The sequence below is a fragment of the Oculina patagonica genome, chromosome 14 (assembly GCF_052425735.1).
Source record: "Oculina patagonica isolate OP01 chromosome 14, crgOcupat, whole genome shotgun sequence".
Lineage (NCBI taxonomy): Eukaryota > Metazoa > Cnidaria > Anthozoa > Scleractinia > Oculinidae > Oculina > Oculina patagonica.
In genome coordinates this window covers 2956524-2983791 of record NC_135771.1, presented here as the reverse complement: position 1 = coordinate 2983791, position 27268 = coordinate 2956524, and the positions used below count along the sequence as shown (strand labels likewise).

At 38.9% G+C, this 27268-nt stretch overlaps 2 protein-coding genes across 2 annotated transcripts; both read right to left on the bottom strand.

The window, feature by feature from the left end:
• Positions 1–3165: 3165 nt before the first annotated feature.
• On the bottom strand, positions 3166–15342 carry LOC144637390 (serine/threonine-protein kinase STK11-like). Its single transcript, XM_078496456.1, has 10 exons — positions 14882–15342; positions 14647–14730; positions 13463–13552; positions 12338–12408; positions 11699–11760; positions 9882–10018; positions 9229–9356; positions 8034–8091; positions 7310–7485; positions 3166–4825 (listed from the first exon to the last, which is right to left on the bottom strand). Exons 1-10 carry the CDS (start codon positions 15220–15222, stop codon positions 4731–4733), a joined length of 1242 nt encoding a protein of 413 aa, XP_078352582.1. The 5' UTR covers positions 15223–15342; the 3' UTR covers positions 3166–4730.
• Positions 15343–19291: 3949 nt separating this feature from the next.
• LOC144637958 (pre-mRNA-splicing factor 38A-like) lies at positions 19292–27236 on the bottom strand. Its single transcript, XM_078497041.1, has 9 exons — positions 27096–27236; positions 26091–26250; positions 24831–24952; positions 24036–24121; positions 22478–22519; positions 22048–22113; positions 21028–21128; positions 19898–19936; positions 19292–19690 (listed from the first exon to the last, which is right to left on the bottom strand). Exons 1-9 carry the CDS (start codon positions 27223–27225, stop codon positions 19390–19392), a joined length of 1047 nt encoding a protein of 348 aa, XP_078353167.1. The 5' UTR covers positions 27226–27236; the 3' UTR covers positions 19292–19389.
• Between the last annotated feature and the right edge of the window lie 32 nt (positions 27237–27268).

Sequence of the window (27268 nt, the reverse complement as noted above, 5' to 3'; positions counted from 1 at the left end):
AGCAAATTGCGTAGCAAGTGCGTTTGGTGTAGCAAATTGCGTAGTTGGTGCGTCTGGTGTAGCAAATTGCGAAGCAAGTCTGTTTGGTGTAGCAAATTGCGTAGCAAGTTCGTTTGGTGTAGCAAATTGCATAGCAAGTTCGTTTGGTATAGCAAATTGCGTAGCAAATGCGTTTGGTGTAGAAAATTGCATAGTTGGTGCGTCTGGTGTAGCAAATTGCGCAGCAAGTCTGTTTGGTGTAGCAAATTGCGTAGCAAGTTCTTTCGGTGTATCAAATTGCATAGCAAGTTCGTTTGGTGTAGCAAATTCAGCAAATTGCTTACCGTAGTTGGTGCGTCTGGTGTAGCAAATTGGGTAGCAATCGCGTTTGGTGTAGCAAATTGTGTAGCTAATGCGTTTGGTGTAGCAAATTGAATAGCAGGTCTTTTTGGTGTAGCAAATTGTGTAGCAAGTTCGTTTGGTGTAGCAAATTATGTAGCAAGTCTGTTTGGTGTAGCAAATTGCGTAGCAAGTGCGTTTGGTGTAGCAAATTGCGTAGCAAGTCTGTTTGGTGTAGCAAAATTGTGTAGCAAATTGCGTAGCAAATTTGTTTGGTGTAGCCAAATGTGTAGCAAATTGTGTAGCAAGTGCGTTTGGTGTAGCAAATTACGTTGCAAGTGCGTTTGGTGTAGCACTGAATTGCGTTGCAAGTGCGTTTGGTGTGGCAAATTGGCCATGATTGGGTTGCGAGTATGTTTGGACAAGCGAATGTCAAAGATAATCCGTTCCGTTTATTGTAACAAAGTGCGTAGCAAGTCTAGATCTGTTTGGTGTAATAAATTGCGAAAAAATTGTTTTTGGTAAAGCAAATTCTGTACCAAGTCTGTTTGGTATAGCAAATTGTGTTGTAGGTATGTTTTTTTCGACAAGTATTAATATTGCTTCTATTTTAGCGTGTTACCACTCATTGAAAGCCAACTAAAAACTTGGTAAACAGCTTAACCGGAGCGTTGTTCATCCTTACTCGGGAGTGTAAGTATTCAGCATAATTTTGTCATACAGTGAAACTTTTTTTTTATCTTGCTGCAATGAAATACGAACGTAGCTCTGCCCACTATTCTCGCACACTCAATAGCAGTATAAACTTAAGAAAATTAAAGCAGTCGAAAATCAATTAAAGATTTCACAAACTTAAATAATCTTGTATATCTCTAAAAAAATATTATTCAGCGATTAAAGAACACATTAAAATAATTCTTGCATGTTTTATTCCCAGTGTTTGCGTGAACGGTGTTGCCAATTCGGTGGCTACGCGGAACAGCTTCAGTTGCGAGGTTTTCTGCAATGTAGCCAAGGTTTTTGTTATAATAAACAAAAGATGCAAATATTTCTACATGAAAGGGAAACTTTAAATATCGTTTTATCGGCCCCGTAGAGCAAGAGAAAGGCTGACTGCTCTGTACAACACTGTTCGATTCATTGAAAGTTTTTTCTTACACAAAAACAACAGCAACACGCAAAATTATGTTATTGTATTAGTGAAATCTTACCCGTGTTGCGAAGCGTGCGTGAACATCTTCTCCATATCGGATTTTACAGCGCCTAGCTCAAATCAACTTTCAAAGGAGCTCCTTTCTGAAATACAAAGTAGCATCACAAAAATACCTTACGTTCTTTGTTATGGAACAAATACGTGTTTGCGTCAAATGGCGAAGGAACTTACTATTTGGTCGCCCTGAATTTGTTTGCCCAAAACCGGCACTTCGAGTGAATCCACGTTTCCAGAGAATTCCAGGTCGTCAAAAACAACTTTCTCCGGATAATCCTTTGTTGTTTCGACCGAGACACTGCAATGCAGTATTCAGAAATTCCTTTTGTCGTAAAAGCCAATTTTCATTCATTTTGTGGTAAAATAACAGGAGTCAAGACTCAAGAACTCATGTTCTAAAGCGCCGCGGCATTGTGCTGTTGTGAAGCGCATGTTCTGACTTCCGAAGCGCATTCAAATCTATTCAGTGCAACTGATCACGTGCACGGTCAGTTAGCACGTGGGTTTGATAGCCCGGACACCAATATGGCGTCCAAGAAACGGCTTTTAATTATTTCAACCACAGTAACTGTCAAGTTCTCAAGTTTGTTTCGTTGTAAGGAAATTAACGCGAATTGTCAAAATTCGCGTTAATTTTAGTCGCGTTATTTTTTTAGCGTTATTTTCCGCGACATTTTTAAGTGGAGTGTCAAGTTTCCAAGACCTTAATTTCATTCCAAATACTGGAGACTGTCCGAACACATAAAAACTAGGAAACAATAACCTTCTCTTCTCTGTACACCATTTTCAGTCTTTTTCAATGTAAGACGTGTCACCCGTAATGTTTCCAGTTTATTCTTGCTTTCAGAAGAGCGATATAGCAGCCAAAATATCTTTAGGAAACATAACAAATCGTGTTAATTTTCTTCAACTTGAAAAATTTCCCGTCCCTCGCGTTAAAGGGACTATGTCACGGATTTTACCAGATTTTTGAACAGCCAAAATTTATATTTGTGTCGCATGAAACCTAGAAATAATAGTCCATTTTTATTACAAATTGCTTTATTGGAGCACTGAAACTGTTAACTAGCATTATTGGCTGCGGATGGAAACGGATTGCAATTTGAAAACGTTAGGCAAACGTTTTCAAATTGTTTCCGCCCGTCTTCAACAAATCGATATTTATAGCCGTAGCCTTATTTATATCCACAAATTAAGGTCATATCTCCCTTTAGATGTTCAAAAATATTGTGTTTTATGGGTTAGGTTGTCTTCCACAAATTTCAGAACAGTTTAGACCAAAAATTGCGAAATCTCCGTGACATAGTCCCTTTAACTTCATTAATAACAAATTTTTCCTCCAATTCGCGTTAATTTAAGATTTCAAAGACCTTAATTTAGGACAGCATCAATTCCCTACTAATAAGGTAGTTTAGCAAAATAAAAAAAATAATCGAACTCTGCGGGATACAAAAACAGAAACAGACCTTCAGCCTGAGGTGCTTAATTTTCATCATTTTTAAATTGCGATTTTATAACTTTTAATATGCCACAGATCAAACACGATCATGGCACGTCAAGAGAATTTTTTAAATGATTTGACAAGGTTGTACATGAAACATATTAAAGGAAAAGAGTAACAAGGAAATAGAACAAACTAAAGGAAACAAAAAGAACTCTTCTTTATTCCCTTATATTAAGTCATAATTTCAACATAGAAATTACATCTTAGAAATTTTAAACAAAGTACTTTGGACGTCATGATTTCACTTGTTCCCAGTCCCTCTCTTGTAATTCGAGGAAGAAAAGGAACTACAACATAATTGCAGTCTTTAAGGAGCCACAAAACGCAAGGCCATCTTTAAAAAACCTGGCCTCAATTTTTGCCGTTTGCAATCCGTCTCAGTTGGTTTCTTTTTGTCTTTTGGCTGTTTTTCTACTTAAGTAAACCATTAATCTGTGGATTCCTTCAATTTGAACTGAGATAATTTTGTACATGGCAGAAAACATTCTCGTCCCCATAGCGGAGGGCTCTGGGGACATAGGATCTTTGAATTAATTCGAATTTTTTTGATTGGCTGTTTGGAACAAAGAATTCCTAAACGGAAGTCAAAAACATAACAACTCTCTCATAATTCTTTTGAAATGTCATGACTGCATACATGAAGACCGAAAGTCCTAGAATCTAGGACTGGAAATTCTCTGTCCCCAGAGCCCTTCGTTTTCTCGTGCCAAGGCTCAGCCGGCTAAGAGAAACGAAAGCGCTATGGGGACGAGAATGGGCAGAAAATGACATCTTATGGTGACGGATAGCCCCTCTAAGTCATAATTTCAACATAGAAATTACATCTTAGAAATTTTAAACAAAGTACTTTGGACGTCATGATTTCACTTGTTCCCAGTCCCTCTCTTGTAATTCGAGGAAGAAAAGGAACTACAACATAATTGCAGTCTTTAAGGAGCCACAAAACGCAAGGTCATCTTAAAAAACCTGGCCTCAATTTTTGCCGTTTGCAATCCGTCTCAGTTGGTTTCTTTTTGTCTTTTGGCTGTTTTTCTACTTAAGTAAACCATTAATCTGTGGATTCCTTCAATTTGAACTGAGATAATTTTGTACATGGCAGAAAACATTCTCGTCCCCATAGCGGAGGGCTCTGGGGACATAGGATCTTTGAATTAATTCGAATTTTTTTGATTGGCTGTTTGGAACAAAGAATTCCTAAACGGAAGTCAAAAACATAACAACTCTCTCATAATTCTTTTGAAACGTCATGACTGCATACATGAAGACCGGAAGTCCTAGAATCTAGGACTGGAAATTCTCTGTCCCCAGAGCCCTTCGTTTTCTCGTGCCAAGGCTCAGCCGGCTAAGAGAAACGAAAGGGCTATGGGGACGAGAATGGGCAGAAAATGACATCTTATGGTGACGGATAGCCCCTCTAATTCTGTTACTAAACTGACTCAACACAAGTACGAAATGAAATGGATCGTGATAATATAAACTCCTTCACCATCCCAATTATTAGATTTATAAATTATTATGTACACATCATTAAGTAAGAAAAACGCAAGACATGATTGTCAAGAAACCGCTTTAAAAGAAGTACACACTGGCCGGCCAATCAAATGACAAAATGTACAATTAACAGAAAGTTATTGCAATAAATTAAGAGGGTTCATGGTGTACACATCTCATAAGTTAAATACTAAACTGATGCTAATTTTATTGAGCTTTACACGATCCAAAACTTGGTCTTTTAAGGATGGATTTTCGTCTGCTTGGAGTGGTGGGTGATTTGACACAATCGACTGAATCATCTGCAAGAAAGACCACCAAATAATAAAATCATTTTATAATTAGTAGAAACTCAACCATGTTCTATGTCGAGGAACTAACAGCTGATAGCTGCCCCGCAGAAATTTGATGTTCTTAAAACAAATATAAGGCAAAAAAAGAACTTCAAATTTGCAAGGGGCAACTACCAGACCAATATTCTATCATTTTTACAGTTCACCACTTTATTTTGAGCGATGATTAAGATTAAATTACGGGCGATAGTCAACTTCATTGTTCTCACACTAAGTCAATGGGAAATTAGCGAGATAAACTAATAAAAAAGCTAGGATCCAAGCCAGCATTGGAGCCAGGATCCGAGCTGGGATCCTAACCCTAACCCTAACCATTAACCATATTGTAACTAACTGCAAGCAACCCAAGCTAAAGTAGGCTAACTGGAGTGCTAGTTAGGGTAACCGGAGTGCTAGTTAGGCTAACTGGAGTGCTAGTTAGGCTAACCGAACGCTATTTAGGCTAGCCAGGGTGCTATTTAGGCTAACCAGAGCGCTAGTTAGGCTAACCGGATCCTGACTCGAATCCTGGCACAGATCAAATTAGGTATCCTCTAAATTAGCATACAAAATGTGACCCTCCATATGAAAAGGGGGCTTATCGTAACAGCGTTTCAAGAGCGTTTTTGTTTGAAACGCGTTTGAAACCCGTTTCAAATGCATTTGAAATTCGTTTCAAAGTGTTTGAAACGCGTTTCAAACAGTAGGCGTTTGAAACATGGTGAAACGCGTTTGCATGTGTTTGAAACGCCATGCTTAGATTATCATTACTGTTCAAGCATAATTTATTCAAAATGTGACAACGATTTCATCAACTTATACAGTGTCTACAGTACCTGAGGAAATCAGAGAATGATGATGTTGCAGCAGGAAAACTTTTTGATTTGAGTAACATTTTCTCCTCATCAATAAATCAGCGTGATGCACACTTGTGTTAATTGCAAGAGCTTGTCTGTGAATATTGCATTGTGTACAGTTGTACAGTCTATAAAATATACTTACATCGTATGTTTAATCCACATGTTGAAAATATGTAACGCGTACGGTAAACAAACACATTCGCTGCACGCAAACTATATCACCGCATATCCTGAAGCGTGTTTCTTGCTTTTGGACCATCTTGTCGCTTGTTAATTCCCTTGTAACTTGAAAAACCAAACTGAACAACACATTTAAACTGTCCGTTCGGTTAACCGATCATTTTAACTTTCAAATCATGACCGCCAAATAAAGTAAACAAAGTATCAGGTTTTATACAGATCGTGTGCATTGTCACGTCTCACACATCAGGTTGTTTTCTGAAGACTTGAAATATCACATTTTATCGAGATAATTTCGGCAAATAAGCGATATATTTCACTAAACTGTAGATTGTAAAACGAAAAACTTATGTATGAACAGTTTAGTTACATTTGAAACTGTTGCGTGTAAAGTTGAATAAATTCCACAATTAATCACGTGCGAACTCGTGTAACCTGATGCTTCAAACCACAAGCGGGGCGCTTTGTACGTTCAACAGCGATCATTTGAAGTTTCCGAGGTTTCATGAATGGAGAATGGCATTAACGCACACAGGAGAAAAGAAAACTGCAAATTTATGTTCCCTGTAAACACACTGCAATATAAATATTAGAAATTGTATCGATTGATCGATGAAAAATTTACTTTGGGATGCCGGATGCACGTTTTCGGTGAGTCTCATTCCTTCAAATGAAAATACAGTCGCCGCTGAGTACTCGAGCGGCAATATTGATTTAATTTTATACTCTTGTTAGTGAGAAGTAATACCAACCAGCTGGCTTTATCACACAGCGATTCTGCAGTTAACAGTTCGAAAATTAAGACATCTTATCAAAACTTCTGCGCTAGTGTTCAGTAAAATGAACGCTGCTATGTTATGTTATTTAGCAGCGCTCAGTAAAATGAGCGCTGCTAAATAACTGCCAAATGGCTGCCGCGGAAAATTATTTTGTGCAGTTAAATTGGAGCTAATCTACAGCTTTCGCTAAATTCTGCAGAATGTCTGCCATTTGAAAGCAAAAGGGCCGCAGAAAGGCTTCCAGTCCAGTCAAAAACAAACTTTTCGCCGAGCTTCCAACACGGGTAGACGTCATATTTTGTTTCGATTTGTTACCGGGATGTTCTGTGAAACCGTTCCAAAAATTACTACTGGGAAACTGTCATAAACAATGCTGTCTACCTCCTACGTTCAGTAATAATTATGCTCAAATAATTTGGCGTTTCAAACCCTATAAAATGCGTTTTCTGCATTTGAAACGCTCTAAATTCAAAAGGTGTTTGAAACGCGTTTGAAATCTGTTTGAAACTGTTTGAAACCCGTTTCAAATGCGTTTCAAACGCTGCGTTTAAACGCGTTTGAGAGAAATTACGTTAAGCCCCCTTTTCATATGGAGGGTCACAAATATTTAATACACATGAAAGTTATTTCCCTACCTGCGGAATAAGACTCGTCAAGATGACTTTGCTGTTCCTGTCCCTCCTCATCCAGAGTTGGATTGTGTAGATCATCTAGATATGGCACCACGCTCATACTACGCAGCATGTCACCTTCTTCAAGTGGTGGAATAGGAACATAGTAGTTGGTCTTGTGGTGGATTTTACACACCCATCTAAAAATTGAATTTTTGGATTAAACAAAGGAATACCACAGGGGATATTGAATACATATTTAAAAGCTGCTTACTCTTTGAAGCCTCCATTTTCATCTGTCTGCAACACATTGGAAACACTTTCTCTATTATTATTATTTTTTAAGTGCTACAGGCACTCGGTTGTCTATAGTTTCACGAGTTAAAAGCATGTCAATCATTCTATGAGGCAAAGGGCCACATGCTGTATTTATTCCAGGCTTTTTTAATACCGGTACATGGACTAGCATTATATTCAGGGGGGATGTAGCAATACTCCTAGTCACTTCATGCTATAAAACAAGGATGGACTGCAGCAGCGTAACCCATTTTGGCCTGAGTGCAACAACAACTAGGATAAACAAAAGAATGGAACCTTCAATTTCATGATGCATTAATGAAAACTAATTTCTCGTGCATGGATAAATTTCTTGATGCTCTACAGAGAGAATTCATGGAAATTATACATTCACCCTTGACTACCCTCTTAAAAATCTATATATTATTTTTTATAATAAACCTTGCCATACCTGTGTTTTCTTATCTGTTGTATTGTAAGTCTAGCCTCTGGATTTGCATTAAGCATACCTTAAAGAACAAAGATTTATTTAAAAATGCAGGGTGACATGCATGTTGAGTAGTATCATATGCACAGGCTATATGTGTGAAATGGTGTACTACTTCATAGCCCTCAGTCTGCATGCAATGCAGGCTCAAAGGGACATGGTCAGCGTTCATGTTTTGAAAAAAAAGTCCACCTCAACCCGAAATCAAAAATACACATAGAGAACCTTCAGAAATCTGCTTCAACCTTCTCGGTGTATTTCTTCTCTAAATTTTCTTTTTAGTGAAACACTGAGAAGATTGCAGCCGATTTCTGAAGGTTCGTTTTAAAAAAAAGTCTGCCATGGACTGTTTTCAAAACGTGAAATCTAGTGTCCAGGTCAGCGCGGTAAGAACGCTGACCATGTCACTTTAAGATGATGAAAAATTGTCTACTGAAATTATTACTCTGGCTCAAAGTTGTGCTCTATATAATGTAGCTAACAAAAAATTTTGTGACCTCACAAGAGGTTTTTGGAATCTTAAGGGTTCAATCTCAGACATATTTAAATATAACAAGTCATGTACTTTTGGTAGACTACAAGACCAGTAGTTCCTCTGTTTTCTTAGTCCATAAGGCAAGAAGCAAATGAAACAAAAAACTACCGGTACACTGACTACTTTAAATTAAAACTTTTTATTGCTCTTTGTTTTTCTCAAAAGTGCAAAAATTAACAAAGATAACTGCTCCTGAACTTCTCTTATGGATAAAGAATAAAGTGCACAAAGAGCTCAATGTCCACTATCTCCCGAAAGGCAAACATTCCTGTAGTGGGTACAGTGTATTAACTGAAGGACGAGCTAGTGGACAGCTGTGTTTTCCTCACTTGCTTAACTCTTCCTTGAAAGGGGACAGGGGAGTCTTAACCTGCCTCCTGTACCTTTTACTTCATCTGCTTCCTGCTCCTTTCCATAGTGGTTCCCTCCCCTTTGTCCCATAACTATCGCAAAATACAACAAACATTTTTTCCCAGTTCTGCATGCCCACCTTTGGAATCCTACTTTCCTCCTCTCTTCTCCCCCCTCCTGCCCCTTTTCTCCTGGGCTCCCACCCCCCTGTCTCCAGCCAATACCTTGCACCCACCTACACTGAACTGACTACTTTACACACACTGTAGGTACCTCTTAGAAGATCAGCCAAAGAATCGCCCACTCCTTCGGGGACGGTAAACTGTCCTCTTCCAATATTTTCAAACAATTTATAGATATTCTCTCCTTCAAAGGGATATTTTCCTGTAGTGATGTTGTAACTGGATAATTAAAAGAAGTTTGTTAATTAGACTGATTATTTCACATCCTGTTACACCATGTGGTTACACATCCCTGTACCACATGCATATAAAAGTCAACAAATCAAGCTCATTCGCTGGCATTTTCTCAGGTTTTCTGGCTGGTGGGAGATTAGCAATTGTAAGAGTCTTTTCCTTTTACATGTAACAAACAAAACATAAAAAAAGAAACTAAATATCCGAATGGTTTACAACGTTTCAAACCAGAAACAAAATAATTTCAAACCACAACAGAAGGTCTCACTAGCAAGCTAATTGTTTTCATTGCTCCTACAATGAAAGAGGTGACAGGTGGTCTTCGTGAGCATTCGTAAGCATGAGCATTGACAAAAGTTAGTATTGCAAGCAACGAGCACTTGTAAAAATAATTATGCAATCACGAGCAAACAAGCACCCACTAAGATTTTGTAAGCATTTGGATAATCAGCCTGTTTTCAGTGAAAGGATAAAAATATAATTATTAATTACTGAATACCAAACACGTACAGGGTTACTCCAGCAGCCCATATGTCAACTTTAAAGCCAGAGAATGTTTCTAATCCATTGGCAATCTCTGGTGGTTGGAATGCAGGAGATCCCTGACTTGTTCTGCAAGTGTCATCAACAGCAAATGGTCCCAATTGCTACAGTAACAGAAGAAAATTTAACAGTCATTAACAACATATTAACAGAAGCATGCTTCTAATATAGGAGGCGTGGTGGCCTAATGGTTAATGCAACCGACTCCAGATCGAGCAGTCTGGGTTTAAGGCCTGGCTGCGGTCATTGTGTTGTGTTCTTGGTCAAGACACTTTACTCTTATAGTGCCTCTCTCCACCCAGGTGCATAAATGGGTACAGTATACCGGCGACATAATGCTGGGGGTACCTTGCGATGGACTAGCATTCCATTCAGGGGGGAGTAGTAATATTCCTAGCAGTTAATGCTACAGAAACTGGGATAAGCTCCGGCAAGTATGGGCCACTTGGCTCAAGGCTTCCCTTTTTTAATTTATGCTTCTGATATTAATCAATGTGTTTGAAATGAGAAAACGGTGGATATGTTTAGTAAATAATAAATGGATATGTTGTAGTCTAAGTTTTAACTTTACCTTAACCAAAAATTTTAAGCCAAAGGTAAATTTAAGCCACAACACATACTGTAAGGAATATCTCTTGGGGTTCCTATATAAAAATGTTGGGAATGCTCATAGATTTGAAATCTTGAAAATGACTCCTTATGATCCATTCTGGGGGCACGACTCAAGTACAAGAGGTACCCAACCCATTTAACACTTTTAACTGATAAAACAGTGACATAAATTATAGACCCTACAAGGCTAACACTAATTGCACACTGACACCAGTGAGATCAAATTGGAATTTGGCATGCCGGCTTTTGAGGTCAGGGAGGAAAACTGAGAAACCTGGCAAAGAACATTCAGAGCAGAAAAAAGAACTAATAACAAATTCCATCCACAAAGGGTGTATGATGTGAGAGTCAGCATTCAAAAGTAGATTTCATTGCATTTGGTGGGAAGCCATGGCTCTTACCACTGTGCCAACCATGCTACCCAATTTGCATGTGTCTTTAACCAAGCTTAAAGTCTACCGTGCTGTGGTCCTCACCACCCTACTGTACGGTTGCAAAACCTGGACTGCGTACAGACGGCATGAGAAGCTGATCAACCACTTCCATCTGAGGTGCCTCCGAAACATTCTCCACATTCGCTGGCAGGACAAAGTCCCGGACACGGAAGTACTGAAGCAGGCAGACCTTCCCAGCGCCATAACCATCATGCGCAAGGCCCAGCTGAGATGGGCAGGCCATGTCTCTCGCATGCCAGACGATCGCATTCCAAAGCAGCTCTTCTACGGAGAACTCTGCTCTGGCAAGCGCACAGTTGGAGGGCAACGAAAGCGCTACAAGGACAGTCTGAAAGTCTCCCTAAAAGACTTTAACATCAGCACTGAGTCCTGGGAGTCTCTTGCCTCCGACAGACCCTCCTGGCGCCAATGCATCACCAAAGGAGCCCAGGCAGCAGAGAAACGCAGGTCCCGTCAAGCCGAGGAGAAGCGAGCAGCACGCAAGGGAAGAGCCGTCAGCACAAACAGCACAGCCCCTACCCACTTCTGCTCCACATGTGGGAGAGGCTTCCTTGCCCAGATTGGCCTTATCAGCCATCTACTTTACTACTAGAACTACTAGTTAGTTAGTAGATGTCTTATGGTCATCTTCGAATACGAAGGACGAACAACAATGAGTTACAACAGGGTTGAGTTGACCACAGTATTTACTAACTAATAAAATTAATTTAACCTAACCTCTGCAACTCCGAAGTCAGATATCTTTAATGTTCCATCAGTGGCTAGAAGTAAATTCCCTGGTTTGATATGTAGTACATAGTTAAGGTTTATTTCAATTTAGTTATGTACACTCTGGGGTATGGTTCTACATGTACTTGCAGTTCAGATACTTTATTGTACAATAACACAGTCATAATGTAATATTAATATATGTGAATGCAATGTAATTTAATTTTTATGGCCATAAAAATGCATTAATTGAATTTATACGTGTCAATCGTCACCTTGTGAGGATGGTTAATTGTTAAGTGTTATTGCGTCATAAGAATTATATTATCTTTGTACAAGTAACATGTGAATCAGTCATAATCTCTTGTAATTGCGGTCAAGCAAATTTTGTTACCCTAAATCCCTCCCACCCTTAAGGTGTTGGAGTTATATTGTCATCAGCTCTTGTATCTTAGTTTTCAGTCTGACAATAAACTCTTTGTTCCAAACTCGTGGGCTGTGGTTAAATGTAAACAATTGGTGTCAACCACATGACGATGTAGCCAACACTATGATTAGATTGACCACATACAAAGCTAAATGTGGACCAACTGAACTGAAGTGTTGATTTGAGTCTAAACATGCAAATGAAAACATAACAACTTTGAGAAAGGATATCTTTATGGATAATTCCTTGACAGTGTAAGAAGTCAAGACCATCCAACAATTGACAGAAGTACCTACAAATAAAAAAGTATATATCAAAAGAAATTATGTCCCTATCAAAATTGCCATCTTAGATACTAAAGGTTTAAAAGATGACATCAAATGAAAGCTCAACAAAATTGGCTCATCCTCGGAGTACAAACCTGTGAAACTCGCCAGTGACATAAAACAAAGAAGGACCAAGACAACAAAGCACCTCAAGACTATTATATTGAGCAGGAAAACAGTAGCTCCAAAACAACGAGAAATTTCACAAGTTTTTGCCCTCAAAACTTTACAGACAAGATATAAAACTGTTTAACGTTACCAGGGACCTTCAGGGGTGACTTCAGTCTAATAGATATAATTGCACATCAGCATGCTAAAAAACTGTGTTCAAACTTGGCATTTTCCATTAATTGACTTCAGTGGGGAAAAAATGTGCACAATTTTATAAATCAACGGGAAAAACAGGAGCGATCACACACAAATTGCTATAACTGACACAGGAATTTGGAATTTGCAGACACAGTGTTTAATTTTTCATTGATACAAAAATGTATGTAGGTATGTTTAATCTTCTCCCTCTCCAAATTTGATTAAGACAGGACAAATGTCCTTTGAGTTTTAACTATTTAAAGATGCCTCTATCAGCCCAAAATATTACAAATTATTTCAGTCTAGAAAACAGCATGAGAAGTCTTTACGCCCTTCTCACTCGACAACCTCACTTCTGGTAAAATCTCCCGCATTGAATTGCCCTACAGAATAATTTTTTTTAATGTAAAAGATCAACATGGAAATTTCATATCTCAGCGAGATACAGTGTAGAGTACAGTCCAACTCTCTCTAAAATGGACACTTTCGGGGCCGGAGTCCATTTTATAGGGCGTTTAGTTACAACAGTAAAATGACTGAAGAAATGGCAAGGATGGGACCAACATCAGGTGTGTGTCCTATGGAGGTGTCCGTCAAGAGAGAGATGACTGTATAAACAATCTGTAGTAAGTAAGAATTGCATTTTTTATCCAAAAATTAATAATACAACACAAATATTTTTTTACGCTGTAAATAACAGTCTCAACATACCCATGGGCCTGCCAGATGGGGAATTTATGTAGTTCAACACTGTCCAACATCTCTTGTAACTCGCCAACACAATATTCCATAATCATGTACCTATGTGGGGAATCTGTTAAGGTCTTAACGCAAGTACCTGCGGAGTGGGTCTCTTTAGCCACTATTATGTATTGAGCATCACCCAACTGCCGTCTATTGGCAAAACGCGTGATCTGATTGGCTACACAGGTACCTTCTATTTAACAATTAGACGGCAAGCTCGAGGTTTCTACCGGCTGATAGTTGGCGAGGGGCGAAGCCCCGAGCCAACTATCAAAAGCCGGTAGAAACCGAGAGCGAGCCGTCTAATTGTGTTAGCATAACCCACTGACCGATCTATTAAACACAAAATATAGCTAGAGTTGATTTATTGAATGTTTTGATTGATAAAATTCAGCGAAGACTAAGCACGCGCTCCGAGAGCCTTCTACGGATCAATAGTAGGCACCTGTGTAGCCAATCAGATTGCGCGATTTCCAATAGTAGGTCAGTGTGGTTATGCTAATTAACAATTAGACGGCAAGCTCGAGGTTTCTACCGGCTGATAGTTGGCGAGGGGCGAAGCCCCGAGCCAACTATCAAAAGCCGGTAGAAACCGAGAGCGAGCCGTCTAATTGTGTTAGCATAACCCACTGACCGATCTATTAAACTCAGAATATCGCCAGAATTGATTTATTGAAGGTTTTGATTGATAAAATTTAGCGAAGACTACGCGCGCGCTCCGAGAGCCTTCTACGGATCGATAGTAGGCACCTGTGTAGCCAATCAGATTGCGCGATTACCAATAGTAGGTCAGTGTGGTTATGCTAACTATCGTTAGACGGCTCTTGGTGCACAGCCTCAGTTTTTTTTTTTGCGGAATTTTATCAACGAAACATTTAAATAATTAACTCTAGCTATATTTTGTGTTTAATAGATCATTAACCAGGTTAAAATATATTGTTACATATCCATTTCAGTATCCTTGCAAATCATAGTTTGGCTTATCTGTTTGTATATTGTTGCGTCCTTTAAACGTTCCGGCCGAATGCTTTCAGCATTCATTCACGCTGTTCTCATAACCACAACAAATTAATGTTCAATTTACAATACATGCCGAAACCAACAATCCCTTAAAACTGAACATATTAACAGTAGTCAAACAAAAAGGATACATCTTTTGCTTGTGTTCGTCGTAAATTACATCATAGAGTTTTATAACATTGGGATGCCGGAGTCGTTTGAGTAGCTGAATTTCTCTGTTGACATGAAATCAAAGGCATTTTTAATTTACGCCGGCAAATCAGTAAATCTGTCAAAAATTTAATAACAACTAAAGTAGTAAAGACGATAAACCCAATAAAACAATTCGAACAATTTCTTCATAACCAATTAATAATAAATTATCACCTTTGAACATTTTGCTCCCCGTTTGGAATTCGCCGCAGTTTGCGTCGCTTCATGATTTTCACCGCACAGCGCCGGAGATTTTCACTATCTAGCATTTCCTTGACTTTACCGTAAGACCCTTCGCCTAGCGCATCTCCCATTAAATACTTTCCTATGAGTTTAGCTCTCTTTCTTCGTGGCTGGTAAATAATCTGATCAGAGTCAACGCGATGAAAGAAAATATTTGGATCTTCATCTCCCAAAAACGCAGGACTGTGTAGGTCGTTATACAAACCGTCCTGGCTTCCTACCACAAACTGCAGTCGCTGAACACCATTCTCTACAACCATACTGTCCACCATTTGAAGGCATTGATCTCCAGGATCAAATGAAGCAATTATCAATAGATGTTCATTGTATTATTCCATTGAATCTCGGCACACTTCTGTACACACTAACGTCCGCCATTTTGTTTGCATCCTCACGTCACAGCAACCCTAGTGACGTCATTCGCGCCCAATCTCCTTGCGCTCGAACTTCGGTGGCGTGATTCCCCGGCGTCAAAGGCAAAAGTAAGCTTCATACCATTTACACAGATAGATGCAACATTCCTTTGAAAGGGTTTCACAGGTAAAGACGACGGCGAACATGGGAGGAGGCCGCTTTTAAAGTGTAAAAACAAGAAACCAAAAAAAAAGCGTAAAACGTGACCAGGAACCCATTACCCGGAGCGAGCAACTTCCTTTTCGTCTGTGAAACGGCGTTTTCACAAGTTAAGTTATTTTTAGATACGATTTTCCCGTTTCAGATAGCCACAAGTGGAGTTAACATGGCGGACACATGCGAGGAATCTTTTGTGGAGTGTTCTGACAGCATTTCAAGCAAGGATTTATGTATTTCCTCGCAAATCAGCAGCTTACTTCATCGGAAACAGTAATTTTCGCGGGAAAGGCTTGGCTAAAAATAACTTTACTTGTGAAAATCCCATTGCAAAAATATATGGAAGTTGCACGCTCCGGGTAATGGCCAGGCTCCCGGCTGACCTTAAAACTTAATTATTTAACGGTCTCAGAAGCAAAATATGGCTTTCTTCTTTAGGGTCTTTATATACTAAGTCGTTAAAGGGACACTGTAACGGGGATTTAAGATGGTTTCCGTCCAACATATGAGCAATACAGGCAAAAATAAAGTTACCACAGAGACCTCATAACATGGTAACAAAAACCTGCCAAAACTTAAGCACTCAAGCTGACCCCGCGAGAGAAAAATGGATTTGAAATCATCTATATTTTAGTTAAAACGGACATTTCATGCCAGTTCAAAACAAAATGGCGAGCGTTTCGAACATTTTTACGAGGATTGACTTTAATTTTCTCGACAATGCTTTAGAATGTGATTACGGGGTCACTAAGACAAATAAACTTCGGTAGGATCTTTTAAATAGTATACAAAATGTTGCCGTGCTGTGAGCAGATTTTTGGTACTTAATTTTTGCACTCATTGCTCGAACTTTTAGCGGAATCCGTCTTAAATGATTTTTAGTAAAGAGCACTAAAATTGGCGAATAGCTCTTCTGGCACATGCACCTAGTACAATAATATGAAGATATTAAGTAAATTGTTGTTGAAGGAAGAAGGGAGTCATAATAATTTTTTTGGTGTTTGTTCAGTCCAAAGAACAAAACTTGAAAAAAATCAGCCTGACTTTTTCAAGTTGAGATCTAAAGTTCCTGATGGCATCACAATAATAGCACTTTTTGTCGCTTCAGTACACGCATGGTGATTTTAAACAAAATTGGATCATTATTCGTAGTTTCAATATGTCTTTAGGCTCTTGTCGAAGATTTTGAAGTGACACTGGTGACAGTGTCCCTTTTTCTTAATGTTCTGGGCCCAGTTGTTCAAAGGGTGGATAACACTATCCACCGGATAAACCGCTATCCAGTGGATAAGTCTTAACAAAACAAACTACGCTATCCACCGGATAGTGATTTATCCGGTGGATAGCGCTATCCACCCTTCGAACAACTGGGGCCTGCTTTGCTGCTCCCGGGGAAAAAGGGGGGTATGAGGCAGCCTCGTCCCCAGGCCATACCGCGCTAGCTTGGCGGGTGACGTCACATCCAAATTCGCCGGGGACGACTGAGTACGAGGCTGGGTATGAGGGAAACATCTAAGAGTGGACAAAATTCTTGCATAACGCTGATAACGTTAAGGTGAAAAAAATAACACACCATTTATGTAACATATTCTTGTCCCGTAATTCTGTTGCGCTTTTATGAGACTTTATTGCACGAAACACGACAAGTGTTACTCTAGAAGTGTCACGCAAGGAACCTAGATCCTTGCTGCAACGTATCGTGGAAAAGATTAGAGCAGTTTTCAAATTGAGTGTCGTAAAACCAAAACCAAAGTAATTACTCTGGCCAATCACAAAGGACACAGACAATCTAGTGAACCAATCAAAACTTGAAGCAAATACATGTAGCCGGCACGAAGCGCGGGAAAACGTGCGCGAGCGAGTCACGATTGGTATTGGTTTTACTTCTGATTGGCTAATAAAGTGCCGCGAGATTTTTAAGCCAATCACTAAGCGTAGCAATGCAAAACCAAAGCAAACGGCAATTTACTTTCGACACTCAAGTGAAAACCGCTCTAAAGCGACGAAAAATTTTGCGAAAGACGTTTTACTTCAAGCTTCTTTCCTAAACTGGGTAACCTTTTCTAACACAACTCGGTCACTTTCTCTCCGGTAAGAGATCTGCGAGACGAGGTGGGTCGTCCCAATCCCTTTACGTCCATGCCATGTACATCACTTGAAGGGGCATTATACCTTAATTTGAATAAAATTTTAAGAGGCTAAAAAAGGGATTGAAGAAAGACAAAATTTCTTGAAACACCACCAGGCCGTTGAACCTAACGCAAGGGCACTCCAGGTTGTCAGGGGACTGTCTTGTGTATCACAATAGCCCAATTTCGATATATTAAAATTCAGCCTAAAACAATAGACCTCGAGACGAGGCTCTGGGGACTAAACTATAGAGTTTGTGGGGTTAATTCCCCGGAGCCTCGTAGTGATGTCTATTGTTTTAGGCCGAATTTTAAAATATCGAAATTGGGCTATTAATCCCCAATATTTCTATTTCTTTAAATTTTACTTAACCTTTGAATAAAAAAATCCTCTCCCAGCATATCATCCCCCACAATCATTAAAAATTTACAAGGCACCGTGAAACATAGATATATGAGATAATAAAAACGTTTTGGATTCCTTGAAACGCGAACGTGAAATTTCCGTTTAACCCATAAAAACCACCTTCAGGTATAATTAGGGCTTTCCACAAGTTGCTCGAGATTTCCAAAAAAGTTGCCTGTAATTTCTCAAATAGTTGCTCAAAAGTTGCTGCAAAAATCCAAAAAGTTGCTTCTGATAATAAAAGTTGCTCCAAAAAATTCAAAACGCTTCTCCTAATCAAGAGAATTTCTCTAAATATATGCTACTTTACCTTTAAGGGTTAGATTTCTAAGCAGTTTTCTGCAATTTTACAGCAAAAGAAGTATCTAAATAAGGTTTTTCTTTAACTAAAAAAAATCGTGAAGATGTCGATGACGTCATGTTTCCTGACGAGTTTTGTACTGTTTTAATGCAGAATGAGCCGAAAGTTGAAACGTCTTCAGATGTTCCTCGAAAATCTTCGGCAAACTTCGTAAATTTTCGGAAACATTCGTATGGCCTTTGAACAACACTTGGATAATCTTCGGAGATCTTCGGTCTGGAAATTGCTCAAAATGCAACAAGTTGCTCGAGAGGGAAAAAGTTGCTCGAAGGGGAAACAATTGCTCCAAATATGAAAAGTTGCCGAGCAACTTGTGGAAAACCCTAGGTATAATCCCCCCTAAAGAAAATTTAGTCGTGGCGACGCATCTTGAAATACTTAGCCATTTTTTTCTAACGAGGACACTACAAGTTTCCCGCAACTTTTGTCGTGTGACAAAAACGGTTCAAACATAGGATACACTAGTTATTTGAAGAAAAAAACGGTTCTTTTACTTTCGCACTAACATGAGAATGCTTGGGAAAAACAGCACGTACCAAATATCCTTATGTTCCGTTATCAGTGCCGGAAAAACAGTTCTGACAATATAAAAAGGGACTGCCCTTTATACTCCAAGCTGGAGTGCAAATGATGTACATGTATGTATTCAATGATTCTAACGGGTAAAGAAGAGCTTAAAGGACTGGAGATAATTTTCCTGTTAAGACGAATAACTTTCTTTACGCTTGTTCTGTTTTTTTTTTTTTAATGAACGACAGCTGACAACACAAACTAAAGAAATAAATACACGATGTATCACTAAAAGCACATTCCCAGATTTCGTCAACGTTGAATTCCGCCGGAGATGGCAATGGAATTTGTGATGCTGGTTGGTCTAATATCCACAGGGTCTTATGCATAGTATCATGCCTAAGCTAATAAAAGTTTTCGCGAGGGAGGATTTTAACAAGTCATTAGTTAACGTCTGAGCTTATCAAGGTTTAAGTGGCTTGAGTCCGAGCTTAGCTCTGAGTTCGTTTGCTTCTTTAATTTCCAGCTCTTCTTTGCTCAACCCTCCGCTCTCGCTTTCCTTTTCCTTCCTCTTGTCTGATTTATCAGATTTGTCGGATTTCTTTGACTTTTTCGACGATTTCTCCGGCGACTTCGACCGAGACTTCGACTTGGATCGGTGACGCCGACGATGGGGCGATCGCGACCGAGAGCGCGACCTCGAATGGCGACGATGAGGCGAACGACTTCGGCTTCTGTGTCCGCGTCTTCTATGTGGGGAGGCACTAGGCAAAAGAAACACAAAAATAATTTTGATTAGTTTATACAGCCAATAACTTTCACGTAGCCCCAGTCACAAAACACACACACCGCCTAACTAAGCCTTTGTCTCAATTCCCGTATTCCCTATGAAAAAAAGCTTGAAATCCACACCAGGGCTGCAAATAAGTGTCGGTCAACGGCAATTGGATATCACGTTAACATCAGCTTACCTGCGTCGTCGACGACGGGGAGATCTTGAACGGCTGCGTCTGGTGGAAAATAAACAAAAACATTTCTTAGTAGGCGCATTATATGCTAAAGTTGGGAGAGGAAGGGAGGGAGGGAAGAAGGGAGGGAAGACATTTTAAGACATGGCAACACAACATTGGCACGAGTCTAACTCTTTACAACCTCTACACATAACTGGTTAGTACTCAAGATAGTTTCCGCTTTATATTACATTATCCTGCCAAACATTTCACAACTATTTTCCGAAGTGAAGGTGGCAAGTTAACAACTGACTATTCACCAAAGTGAAGGTGGCTAGTGGTGGATATCCACCACCTAGCGACCAACATTGGGGTGAATAGTTGTTTTACAGTAGTACCGTATTTTTTCGAGTAAGCGCCCTGGGCGCTTATTAAATTTTTGGACCTTGGGTGCTTATTCGAGGCTGGGCGCTTATTAAATTTTCACAAGTTTTAGCAAGTAGTACGTTTATTTTTGCAAGAAAACGATGTAAAATAACTAAACGTGAAGATGTACGAAAGCTGAATTTTAAATGTTCGTTGAAAGTTTCAGTAAAAAAAAAAACTAAAAAAACCTCGGTCTTCGCGATAGTCTCTTAGTAGTACTTAGTCAATTTTAATTTCAACTTCAACAATAATCAAATTCCTCTTGTGCCCTCATCATAGGGGCGCTTATTCGAGGCTGGGCGCTTATTAACTTTTCCTACATACAGGGTGGGCACTTATTCGAGGTTGGGCGCATGATCGAATAAGTACGGTATATACTAAAACAGTGAGATAATTTAACCCGAAAGGATGATTTTTCACCAGTTTATTACATTCAAAGGCTATAATTTTCTCACGCGCATTGCTCAGAGGTAAATAGCAAAGGATATTTGAAGTTTGTGTGACCAATCAGCGCACGCCAAAAACGTTATCCACAGTTTTAGTACATACAAAAAAGCATTATCTAATGATTGTAAACAGTTCTATTAGCAACAAATGGTCAATCTTTCTGGTGCATCAACCAAACTCTAGAAATACAAGTACAATCTGTTTGCATTTTACTCAAATTTACATTGTAGACGGATCACACCACTGTACACAAACATTGAAATGAAAGGTATATCCACCTATGATGTCCTGGTGAACGACTGCGTTTTCGGGTCCTGTCGTGGTCACGATGTGAACGTCTAGGCGAATGACTCCGACTTCTGCTTCGACGACGCGGAGACTAACAAGAAAACAACGGAAATCAGCAAAACCATTGTGTCTTGTGCCGTGCACAATGCAACCAACAGTGCTTTAGCAGGCTTAAATTAATGTATTGGGGGAGGGGCACATCACGAGTGGCATTGGTGTGAGTTTCTAAGGGGGTCTGGGGGCATACTCCCTTGGGAGATTTTCAAATCCTGGGTCTCTAAACTAGCATTTTCCAGCTATAAAAGATAGCACAGGGAAAACACAAATTACCCTAAAAAAGAATCCAACAGTATCTTAACATTACTGTATTACTGTTCTACCTTTGAATATTTTTATTATGTGTTAGCCAAATGTTTTGGGGGATCTGGCCCCGGGGTTTCCCCACCCTATGCTATGGCACTGACCATTCAGAAACCTGCAAATACTTAACATATTTTAAGTTGTATCCCACAAGTAGTGTGCAACAGTATTTTCCTGCCAAAAGTGTGGTGCCCGTCATGGCATGTGTCCAGCCATTTTCCAACAAAAACTTAGTAAGTCGGGCCCAGGGGGGGTACTCAGGATTTCAAGTGATGGGATTGATCGAAGGATTTTTTTGGGTATTAAAAACAATATAAAGATCTGTGGTAGTGTCTTGGCTGCATAGTTTTGTGAATAAAGTACAGATAAACATGTATTGCTGCTGATTTTTGGAGGGTTAATTTTTGGTCTATGGATTTTTGGGGTTGTGTTGAAAACCCTAGGGATTTTTTTGGGGGTCTGCATTTTCGCCCACATTCGATCATCCCTGTCACTTGAAATCCTGAGGACCCTCCCTGGGAGTCAGGGAATAATGTAGCAAGACGACTCAGAGGAAAGAAACTGGAGGGGAAAAAAGAGTAGGCCCCTGGAAAGTACTACAGAACTGTGCTCCAGTGATCTTGTATAAGCTGATGCACATTCTAACATACTTGTTTTTCTTCTTCTTCCTCTGACTCAGAGTCCATGTCTTCTAAATCGTCATCGAGAAGACTTCTCTGTAAATCAAGAGAAAATCCCAGAGATCAAACTGACTGATTAGAAAACTTGTTGCAACAGAACCGGTGGTAAAATAAACTAAATATTATTGTACTTGTGGGAAAAAACAATAGCAACAACTGTACAGAGGGGCCTGAAGAGAAAAAATAATGGGAACTGTGATTCGCCTATTTTTCACTGGAAAAATGGGATTTTGGTCAGTGGGGCTAGAAAATGGAAATGAGACTAGGATTTCTGCAAACAAAAAAAATAGTGGTGGAAAATGTGATTTTTATAGATGGCATTAAAAAAATAATGATAAACTAAGAAGAATTTGACAGACATCAGGGCAAAGGACTTCTTTTTTTTTTCATTTTTTCTTACCCTTGGTTCAAGTTGATTGGTGCTTTCTAACACGTGTCGCTTCTGAAAATGAAAACAATATTCTGTTAGTCTAAAACTATAACGGTTAGAAACCTAATAAGCAACACCAGATTATATGATGAGAAAATAGAACAATAGCAACTTAGGGAACAACAGGGATACATGTACATGTACAATTTACAGTGTGACCAGGGACGGATCCAGGAGGGACAGTCACTCCCCTTGATCCAAAAGAAGAATGACAATAAACACATTAATTAAATGTTAGAAAATTAGAACAATGACACTGGATAAAGGTGGATAAAGTGTAAAAATTATTGATAATTATTTTTTGTGGTCCAGTCCGATCCAGTAGTGATCCAAACTGAACCTGCCAAGCAGCAGGTCTAGTTTTGGAACTGTTTGGATCTGTTGCAGATGGTTCAAGAATGGTCCAAAATAAACAGAAGGCCTATTGAGTCTGATTTTCAAACTAGATCTATTTGCAACTGGTCCTGGGTAAACCTAGCCTAAATCGTAGTTACCGGTATACCTTAATATAGGAATATAACAAAGCATTTTACATGTAAATACACAAACAAAATGTAGGCGTAATAAAATTAACGCGAATTGTCAAAAATTTATGTTAATATGCATTTAATTAACACAAATTCTTGTGTGGTGTGTGCTTACAGTACATGCAGTTAATCAAAGCGAATTTGATGCATAGTAATTTTTATAGCAACCTACGCCTTTTAAAATACATACAAAACAACAATGTCCAATAACAGAACTTGAGGTTTAATTCTGATAAACCATATACACGACAAAGGTATTTAAACAGATCAAATGGAAAAATTGCTTTCCACTGCCTCTGTTATTCCTGCAGCTTTGACGGAGAAGTAGATGTAGGTGTCTTAATTACAATGTTGGATAATAGTGTGATTTAAATTAACAATGACGTAAATTAAGGTACATGAAATTAACGCGAATTTGTGAAATTCACGTTAATTACATGTATCGCATAAACCCATAAGGGTTGAAACTTGTAACTCCCTATGCTTCGCATTGTACAAAGCGTTTGCACATTCATTTACACTAAGTACCATATTTGGAAAATTAGGAGAACCATTTAACCAATCAAAATTACTATATTTGGATTAAATTCACAGCGCGCGCTAGCTCGCGCTCGATGGCGTAATCTTGTTTTTGAACAAGCTTGGTTGAATAAAACTAAATTTGGTTAATTTCTCCTGTTTTATCTACTTGAGTAGTCTGGAGAACTTCGCTTCGATACACTTATTAATGTATTTCTTTAGTTTCTGTAAGAAATTTACCGCGTTTTGGTCGAAATTCAAGCAACTTACCACAAAACCAAAAATTATGCTGCGTGTGTCATAACCTGTATTAAGCATTCGCTTACAAATTCTTCGTGTTTCCAAATATGGTACTTGGCAAAATGAATATTCAAATGCTGTGCACGCGCGTTACACGTTTCAACCCTTATATGGGTTTCTGATGTATCGTTAATTTTCTATCAATGATAAGGTACACTGTATTGACTAAGAGGCAGTCTCACCTGAATGCGAGGCAAAATAACATCACAGGCTCTCTCCTCTCTCAGCAGCTCATCAATGAACTCATCCATGTGAGAAAGTTCCATTTCTTTACACACAAAAATAATTATAACCTCATTTATTTTAGTGATTTGCATTTGTACACAAGTTTGTAGACAGTGTTGCAAATTCATAGCTTTGAAACACAAATAATTTTTCCCTCCGAAAACAACATTCAATGTAAATAGTTAGACTACCAAGATTCAACTAAACATCACTAATTCAATTTCTTCAGTTTTTATTTTTTAAAAGCTTTGTGCTTCTGGGCTTGTGAAAATGTTAAATGCAAGGTGCAGCTGTCAGAGATATGGTAGAAACCGGTAGGTACATGTAGCTTGAGTCTGCACTGAGTCTAGTGGCCCATCAGGCCGGAGCTTATCCCAGTTTCTGTAGCATGAAGCAACTAGGAGTGTTTCTACTCCCCTGGATGGCATGCTAGTTCATTCCAGGGTTTTGTCCCAGTAAAAAAAAAAAAAATACAAAGAATTTAGTTCGCCAGTACCCATTATGCCCCTGGGTGGAGAGAGGCACTACGAGAGTTAAGTGTCTTGCCCAAGAACACAACACAATTACCCCAGCAAGGACTCAAGCCTGGACTACTCGAATTAGAGTCCAGTGGGTTAAGCAATAGGCCACCACGCCTCCCACAAATTGCATCATGTCTGAGACATGACACTAACTAATAGAATCCTAATCTTACAGATTCTTTTTCTGTAAAATTAATTTTAACAATAATCAGTAAAGGTTGTACAACTTACTTCCCATCTTATTTTTCCTTCTGATCTTTCTGTAATCATTGTACAGTGGCTCCAGGTAGTTGTAGCAATCCATTGATGTCCCTACAAGCCTCATGTAGATCGCACCCAGTGCTCGTACATATCTAAGATTAATTTGACAGTAAAAAATACAACTGAGCATATAAAAAGTACAGATTAATTTTAATTAAAGGGGGTACATGGAGGTGTCAAGGTAATGCATTACCATATTTTAAACAACACTGCTTATTGTCACTAACTGTCAGTCTGTGATTTCTAAACTTCAAATTGTCAGAACAACAATCTTTTACAGTGAAACCTTGATTTAATGAAGTGCCAAAGGACCGGGGAAATTTGTTCGTTACATGTATATCAAGGGTTTGTTATATCAAAAACCTCAATATAACAAATTTGCGAAAATCTTAAGTCAACGATTTGAAATGTTCATTAAGTCAAGGTATTGCCTTCCACCATTTACTGATCTGAATGACTTTCAAAATAAAATTTGGGCTTTAGTGTCTAATATCCACATAAATATGGACATATCTTTGAAGTTGTTCAGTCTACTCTTACAGGATTAAAGTAATCGGATGTATTTTCATCCTTGTTGGTCTGTTTTACATTCATCTTTTGTCATGTGTTAACTTAAGAACTCGTTATATTAGGGTAAATTTTACGTTTGGGCTTCTGGATTGTGTTTGTTACAGTTATATAACGAGGATATACTAGTTATTCAACGCTTTCGAGTGGTATACTATGAAATATCCCACGGGTCACTTGTATTTTATTGGTATACAGACGAGCCTTTAGGCAAGTGTGTATACCAAGAAAATACAAGTGACAAGTGGGATATTCCATAGTATACCACGAGAAAGTGTTGTGTAACTATTTTATACCATGCCATAGAAAATACGCTTACTGAATTTCGTTGAGAATACAATCGCAGCGCATGATGGGAAGGTTGGGTTGAATACCGTCGAATATACAACGGCTATCCTGTATTCTGATTGGCTGTATTTTCTATGGCATGGTATAAATCGTCATATTGAGGTTTGCTATGTCGAGGTTCTGTTCCATTTATTTTACTGTAACTTTGGCCGGGCTGAAGGATATCGTTCGTTATACCAAGGACTTATATAAAGGTTTGTTAAATCGAGGTTCCACTGTATTGGCAAAATCATGGCCAGTTAATTATACGTTGATGATAAACTACATGTACACAAGTGCTCAGATTTGATCTGGTCTTTTTATCTTTGAGCCTACTTGTAATCCTCATTTTTGATGAACTCCACGACAATCTCCTTCTCTGGCTGAATTTGCAACATTTTTAGCACCAGGCATAAGAATGGTGTAGGTTTGATGTTTCCACCAAATGTACCACCAACATGATCCAGTTCCATTGCTTTGTCCACCAAGAGCTCAGCTGAATTGTGAAAAGAAAAAAATGCAATGTTTAACTCAGCATGGTAACAGGTTATGATCCTACAGCTGTACATGTACAAGTACTATATTTGGGCAACTACAGAATATAGGACCAGTTTTGAATACTATACGGATATATTTGGCGGCTCGTTGGGCTTATCAGTGAATGAAGAGAAGGAGAAATTATTGTAATGTCAGTGCTCAAAGTGTTCTGCATATTTAGTGGTTCGCCTGGCTCACTTGGCATATTTAGTTTGGCAGTGGATGTAAAGAATGAGAAATTTTTGTTTTGTGTGCTAAGTGGTCTATATATTATTTTGGTCCTTTGGCTCGGCACTGGAAGGCTGTACATGTAATTTTGGGCCATTTGGTGGCTCGAGTCACCAAATATAGCTGTCTTAAAAAAAACTGTATTTGGTAGTTTAGCATTAGCCGTACATTCTGTAGGCCCGAAAATATACTACATAACAAAAACCTTTGAGGTAAAAGGCTATGTAAACACCCATCAAAACAACAAATATTCGATCGATCACAAAAGCAAGACTACGATATCGCTGGACCTGGAGCGAAGTCACTTTACTAGTACTACAGTACTCGTGTGGAGAAATCTAAGCTAAGTGATGGTAAACAGATAACCGGTTGTACCCTATCCAGCTTTAATTTAATCAACGCTTCAATTTTTTAAGAAAGTTTAATTTCCATAAAACGGGCTTTGAGCGAAATCAGCTTTAATTTGCAGCTAGATGAAAACCTAAAGCAAATGGCTACAAATACTTGGTGAAATTACTTGTGTGAAGTCCGATTTTAGTCTCGAATTAATGCGTTGTTAAACACCATTTGACTTACCTGAAAGCGCAAAACATTGCTCCTTCCAGTATTTATTCTCATAAATACGAGCACGGGTGATTTTCTCCACAAGATATTGAGGATTTGTTCCTTTTACTGTTCTAGCATCTGACACTGTGCGGTTCGCCATGTTGGATTCTTTGCAGTAGATTCCAGACTCCTGGCTTTACTTC

Bases quoted from the DNA above. Each gene is read 5' to 3' on its own strand.
- LOC144637390 (XM_078496456.1), bottom strand. From the start codon at position 15,222: ATGGTGGACAGTATGGTTGTAGAGAATGGTGTTCAGCGACTGCAGTTT. The intron at 14,731-14,881 runs GTGATAATTTAT...TCATGTCAACAG, and splicing joins GGGGAGCAAAATGTTCAAAG to AGAAATTCAGCTACTCAAAC. The intron at 7,486-8,033 runs GTATGGCAAGGT...TTCAATTTTTAG, and splicing joins CAACAGATAAGAAAACACAG to ATGGGTGTGTAAAATCCACC.
- LOC144637958 (XM_078497041.1), bottom strand. From the start codon at position 27,225: ATGGCGAACCGCACAGTGTCAGATGCTAGAACAGTAAAAGGAACAAAT. The intron at 26,251-27,095 runs GTAAGTCAAATG...TTCACAATTCAG, and splicing joins GCAATGTTTTGCGCTTTCAG to CTGAGCTCTTGGTGGACAAA. The intron at 19,937-21,027 runs GTGGATATACCT...ATTTTCCACCAG, and splicing joins CGTTCACCAGGACATCATAG to ACGCAGCCGTTCAAGATCTC.